We start from the raw sequence: 5,881 nt of genomic DNA, 5'->3' as shown, positions 1-5,881 counted from the left end.
GGGGGGGGGGGGGGGCGGTGAGTGGTTCTGCCTGACTTGGACCCGGGTGGCTCACCTGGACCTGGACCCCATACTCTAAAAAGGGGAAGGACCCAGGTAGGTGGAGCATATTTTTAAGGGAGGCAAGAGCAAGCCTGGAGGGACGGGCCCTGAGCCCTCTCTGGGGATTCAGCCATTTATTCTCAGCCCTCTGGGGAGGGGACGGACATCCTCCCCGCTGGACAGATGGGAAGCGGGCTCAGAAGCCAGGTGACTTGCAGGGAGACTGCCCATCAGCTTCCGCCCCACTGCCTCCTGGACTCCATCCTCAGCCCTGCACACCTGTCCCTGTCACTTCCAGGAGGTTGCTCAGTGCGGTCCATCGCCCATCCCTAAGCCTTGAGCGGCAGCGGTAGAGGCCCTGGTGGTCACTGGTCACTGCTCCCAGCGGGAACTGGTGCTCCTTGGTGGGTGCGCTCAGGTGCACGAGCTCCTGCATCACCCCACCCTTGAGCAGCTGGAAGTCCAGGGTGGCCCGCCGGGCCTGGCACCGCAGGGTCACGTTGGCCCAGGGTTCCAGCAGCGATTCTGGCTCTGCCCACAGGCTGGGTTTGGTCTCAAATACTGGGGCAGGGGACGCTAGGTCAACTTGGTGCTGGGGGACAGGGGCTCCCCACAGTTGGGGGCCCCCTGTCCCCCAGGCCCCAGCCCTGCACTTACCCACGGCTGCCTTGGTTGCTGGGTCCAGGGTGAGACCTGCAGAGACAGCACCCATGACGCTCCATTCACATAGCCCTGTCCCAGGGTAGCCCAGACCCCAATGCCTTACCCCAGAGCAGCAGGGAGGCCACCAGCACAGACATGGTGGTGACCCCGCACTCCACTGCCTACGAGTGTGGTGTTGTATAGAGTGGCAGGTGGCTTGGGGCACTGACCTCTTCCCTTGTTTATCTTTCCCAAAAGGCAGGGACAGAGGCTTTGGGACTGGGGACCAGGATGAACCTTACAGGAGCCACCATGGCTTGAGCAATAGTACTATTAATGGATAACTGGTGATCCATATGCACAGCACTCGGGTCCTTTTCTGAGAAGAAATGTGGAGTCCTCTCCTGCCCTCATGAGCCACACCCCACAGTGACCCAGAGGTGGGGGACCCTGTGAATTACTTGGGTTGTCTGGAAGCCTGGGGGCTGCACCTTCTCCATCAAGTCCCACCTGTTACTCAGGACACTCAGCTCAAACCTGTGTCTCCAGCCTCTCCTGGTGACACAGCTGTGGACACGACCTAGGCTGCCCAAGTTCCCCAGTAACTAGCCTACGGTCGTGTAGGCCACCCATGGTAGGTGCCTTGTGAGGGCCCCATGACCTACAGCCCGCCCTCCCCAACCCCGCGAGAACTTTGCTGAGCCTGGTGCTCTGGGGAGATGAGTGTGAAAGCTGACTCTGGAGGACCCCAATCACACCTCAGGAGAGCTGCAAAGCCTCACTCCTGTAATTAGCATAAACTGGGGAATAGATGTGACATCTAAGGGTATTTACCAAAGAAGACAGGATACAACATGGGCCTGTTAATCAGCTTGTCATTAGGCTGCCACTCTCGTGATTTTGTCACTTTGCTTCTGAGTATTCCTACACAGAGGCTTTGGGGGATGCCTCATATCCAAGCCGTAAGAGCCAGGATCAACTATTATTTCCCTCCCAGTTCTGGGCAGTGAACTTAGGACCTTGAACATGCGAGGCAAGCACTACCGTGGTGATACACTCCCCACCCCCAGCTGTTTTTACTTTGAGACCAAGTCTTGCTAAGTTGCTGAGGCTGGCCTTGAACTTGTGACTTTTCCACCTCGGCTCCCAGGCAGCTGGAGGTGCGGGTGTGCATCACAGTCTCATCCCTGGATCCTCTTGATTCATATGGGATAACTTACGAGACGAGACATAGTTGTTAGCTCTTGCAGCTTGAAGATCAAGTTTGTTTAGTAGTCTGGCTGATAACTGGACTCCATGGTGGCCCAAATTCAATGAGACAACTTCCAGAGCTGCTGTGGTGTCATGAGGAGAATCCAAAGGCTTTGGGACACGGGAAGGGCTGGAGTGCACTTATCCTGTGCAACACCATGCACACACGCACCCCCACCACTCTCCTCCTCAGCCCAGGCTGGCTCCCCCTCTCCGTGTCCTGAAGGCCTTTGCCACCCACTTGCCTGGCTTGCTCTCTGCCCCTGAGGCTATTAGATCTTCAGACAAAACTTGAAAATAGGAGAGGGGAGAAGATTGTTCTCCTAGCTCTGTACCCACTCCAGCAGTTATTCCTAATCCCACCTGGAAAGGAATTAGTTGTATATCCTGCTTAGCTCTAATGGATGATGTGAAAGGTGTGATTAGAGTCTTATTACTAGGGGCTATGCTAGATAGACTAGTGTACACGTTCCTGTCCAGTGAGCTGGTAGGCACAAGTAGGAATTTGTTCAACAAAGAAACTAGTTTCAATAATGAACATGTAAGTTAGTTTTTTTTATTTTCAAATCCCCATGTGAATAGGTTAATGTAGCCCCTGTCAGAGGCTGGAAGGGACCATGGGACTGGTCTAGGGTTGCCCCTAAGGTCTTTTTTTTTTTTCCTGGTGATGAGGATCAAACCCTTGGCCTTGTACATGCAAGGAAAGCACTCTACCAACTGAGCTAAATCCCCAGCCCAAGAAATTTCTTTTTATGTCAATGAGACTCCACAGTCAAGTTTTCATATCCGAGGATTAGCAAGCATTCTGCAGGGATAGGGTTGGAACAAGTCTCCCAAGGGAAGATACTGTGCCAACAGAAAGTCTGTCCTGGCTGTAGCCTAAGTTTCTGTTTAATAATTAATACTTTTCAAGGTTGGTTTTCAGAAGACTGTACTGTTTGTTTAAAGGGGGCATATTGGGCCTCTGCATAATTAGCGTGGTTGTCTGAGGGGGTAATTATTAAGGTGTGGTTGCAAAAATGGTCTTCTAATTTCCCCTAGTTGTGCCCTCTGCTCCCTCCAGATAGAGGGGCGCCTGGAACTTGAGCCTCATTTGGGTTGTAATAAGCCCCTATATTGGCAGGCAAGATGAAGTCTTAGTACTGAAGGAGTTGAATTGCCCTTGCAGTCATTGTGTTTAGTAGTACCTGTGATTTTAAATTAGTATAAATCATCAAAAGTTATTAGCTGGAATGGATGACCACCTTGATATTTAGGATGGATACACATGGCCTGGAATGGCAATATTATCTGTGGAGCTGCAGACAGGTAAATCCAGCAGTCCTTGGCCAACCCTGGGTTAGACAAATTTAAAAGACAGTGGGTAAGGTGTAAAGTTTTTCTTTTTTGCTTTACTTTTTACTTTAATAAATCATCTGTATCTTCTATAATAAGCATAAAAGATACCTACCTCTTTGGTCATATTTATTTAGTAACTAAAGCATTAAATGACAATTTTTACTTTTAATATTATGTTCATTATACTTGAGATTGTTTAGCTTTCATCTAGAGAAAAAGAGACCCAGGCATGTGCACCTGCTAGGACTGCAACATGATTTTAATATTTACTGGTATGTGGACAATTTCTATGAAGTGGACAGAAAGAAATCAATAAGAGTGACTGTAAAGTGGCCAGTCAAGTGCTATTATCTCTAACCCACTGCTCAATCCATTTCAAGATGTGATCTATATTATTCTAGTTCTGGTTTATTGCTGGACAGTTGATGCACAATTTCTTCTGTAGGATGCTATGGCTTCTTCACAGAGAACTTGAAAAATCTCACACTGAATGTTATCTTTTAATTTCTTCTCACCACATAAACCCTTGTTTAAAGTCTTTTGTACAATAAACTGTTATCTGTTCTCAACACAAAAACTATGTGAAACCAGTGTCCAAGGAAGAAATCACAACTATGGTAATCAACAATAGTTTTAAAGTGGCACCGCCTTTCTCCACAGAAAAGTCTTGTCTTCTCCAGAAGTCTCCACCATGGCTGATTTTAGGACTGTCACCAAAAGAGTCTCTGCAAAAGAGTCCAATGTAGATAAACTTCCTATTTTCGTGTAGCCCTGTTTATTTGGCCACTGGCTGAGAAGATACCAGCACTCCAGGTGCTGGACACCCCTTACTAGTTTTTCAAACGTATCCAGTATAGTAGTTTGTAGAAATGTGCAAACAAGGCCTCTGGCCTTGAGCTGGGCTTCACAGAGATGTCTACATTTTTAAGATAAGAGAAGTTGCCAGTTGGGCTCCATGGTGACAGCTGGCAGGGGGAGGAAAGAGGGGAGAAGAAGCTCTCCCTTCTCAGGTGTGGTCCTTGGAGGGTTAACTTGCCCAAAACAGTGAAAGAAAAAGCTGCTTTTATGTGGACTTCTGCAGACTGTGAACTTCTGAGCCCCTCCCCTTACATGCTGGGTGTAAAACTCTGAAACTACATGAACTCAGGGTTCAGAGGATTAACGGATTACAGCAAAAGCCGTGCCCTCTGAACATGGCTGCAGCCAAATAAAACTGTTTCCTGCTGTCTTTGGTGCCTTGCCTCATCTATCCCTACAACAGTTTCACCTTCTCTCATTTGGTTTTCTAACTCATCAACTATTCTATCTTCATCTAAAATGAGACAATCATATTCTTCATCAGTCATTACATAACTACCCTTCTCAAGCTAAATCACCCACATTAATGTATTTCAGTCCTGATATTGATGCAAGTCCTTTGCCTATTGTAGTTTTTCCAACCCCCTGGAGTACCTGGCCTTTTATGACACATTTCCATCGCATGATCACATCCAGAGGCACAACTCTGGTCTGCATTTCGGGTCAGGAATTATATGGGATCAATTGTAAAGTTTTAAACAAATATGTTAGATCTAAAGATCTCTTAGAGGCTGACTTGAGCCAATTACTGACCAAAGGGTGAGGTTTAGTCCTGGGAAGGAGATCCCTACACCTTGGTTGGAAGGTTTTATGGTCAGCATTGCAGAGACAATGAGTAAGTTTGGTTATAGATAAGACAAAATAGTTATTACCTTGTTAAAATACTCAGCTAATCCTTAAGTGATTGTACTAAAGAGTAGCTTGAGGTCCTCAATTGGCTCACTGAAGGGGGTCTGCAAATCCAGTCCTGACTCAGGAGAAGCAGGAGCTATCTTCACTCTTTGAGTGATGTATGCGGCTGCTGATTTATGTGACCTTAACAACTGTGGAGGTGGCCAGGATTACTAGGCAGGGTCCCTTCCATTTAGGTTTTTTGTTGGTGGTGGTGTTTTGGTACTGGGGATTGAACCCAGGGGTGCTTAAGCATTGAGCCACATCTCCAGACCTTTTTACTTTTTATTTTGAGACAAGGCCACGTTAAGTTGCTGAGGCTGGCCTGAAACTTGCAATCCTCCTGCTTCAGCCTCCTGGGCCGCTGGGATTAGAGCTGCGTGGGCCACCGCGCCGGCCGTTTAGGTTTTAGCTGGTTTTCCAGAGACCCTCCTTTCAAGTTTTTAGGACTCGGTGTTCGCGACGCACGCTGAGCACTTCCAGGGTGTAACTGGGCAGGGGGCTTTCGCCTGGGGCCGTAGGTACACAGGGGACAGGCTTTACGTTTTTTTTTTCACCGTAGCTGCTGTTTTGTCACCCTGGAGAGTCGCGTGGGTTCACGACTTCTCTTCCCATAGAGTCGTGTGGGGCCCAGGGCTTCCCTGCGGGGGACACAAGGCGGGCACAGCCGCCAGCCCTTCCCGGGAGAGCACCTCCAGGCCCGGGTGGGCCCTTCGGTTCCTACTGGCCACGCCCCCTAACTGGGACCCCCCCCCACCTCCCCTTCCGGTTCCCGCAGGCCGGTCCTCCCGCGGCCACCAACGCCTGGGCCGAAGGAACAGCGCGGCTGGCACTGCCCAGGCGCCATGGCAGGCGAGCG

General features: G+C 49.3%; 1 protein-coding gene and 1 pseudogene across 1 annotated transcript in view; both read right to left on the bottom strand.

Moving 5' to 3' along the window:
- The window catches only part of A1bg (alpha-1-B glycoprotein), a 7,260-nt gene extending 6,296 nt beyond the window's left edge, over positions 1-964 (bottom strand). The window contains exons 1-3 of the mRNA XM_015505311.2: positions 809-964; positions 700-735; positions 322-603 (exon numbers count right to left, since the gene is read on the bottom strand). Coding sequence (XP_015360797.1) covers positions 322-603; positions 700-735; positions 809-842 — 352 coding nt within the window. The 5' untranslated portion in view covers positions 843-964. The remainder of the gene's footprint in view (positions 1-321; positions 604-699; positions 736-808) is intronic.
- Positions 965-3,514: 2,550 nt separating this feature from the next.
- LOC107158817 lies at positions 3,515-3,974 on the bottom strand (annotated as a pseudogene).
- Between the last annotated feature and the right edge of the window lie 1,907 nt (positions 3,975-5,881).

Source organism: Marmota marmota, unplaced genomic scaffold (assembly GCF_001458135.2).
Source record: "Marmota marmota marmota unplaced genomic scaffold, marMar, whole genome shotgun sequence".
Taxonomy (NCBI): domain Eukaryota; kingdom Metazoa; phylum Chordata; class Mammalia; order Rodentia; family Sciuridae; genus Marmota; species Marmota marmota.
Note: the sequence above shows the minus strand (reverse complement) of the source record. Positions and strands in the feature narration are given on the sequence as shown.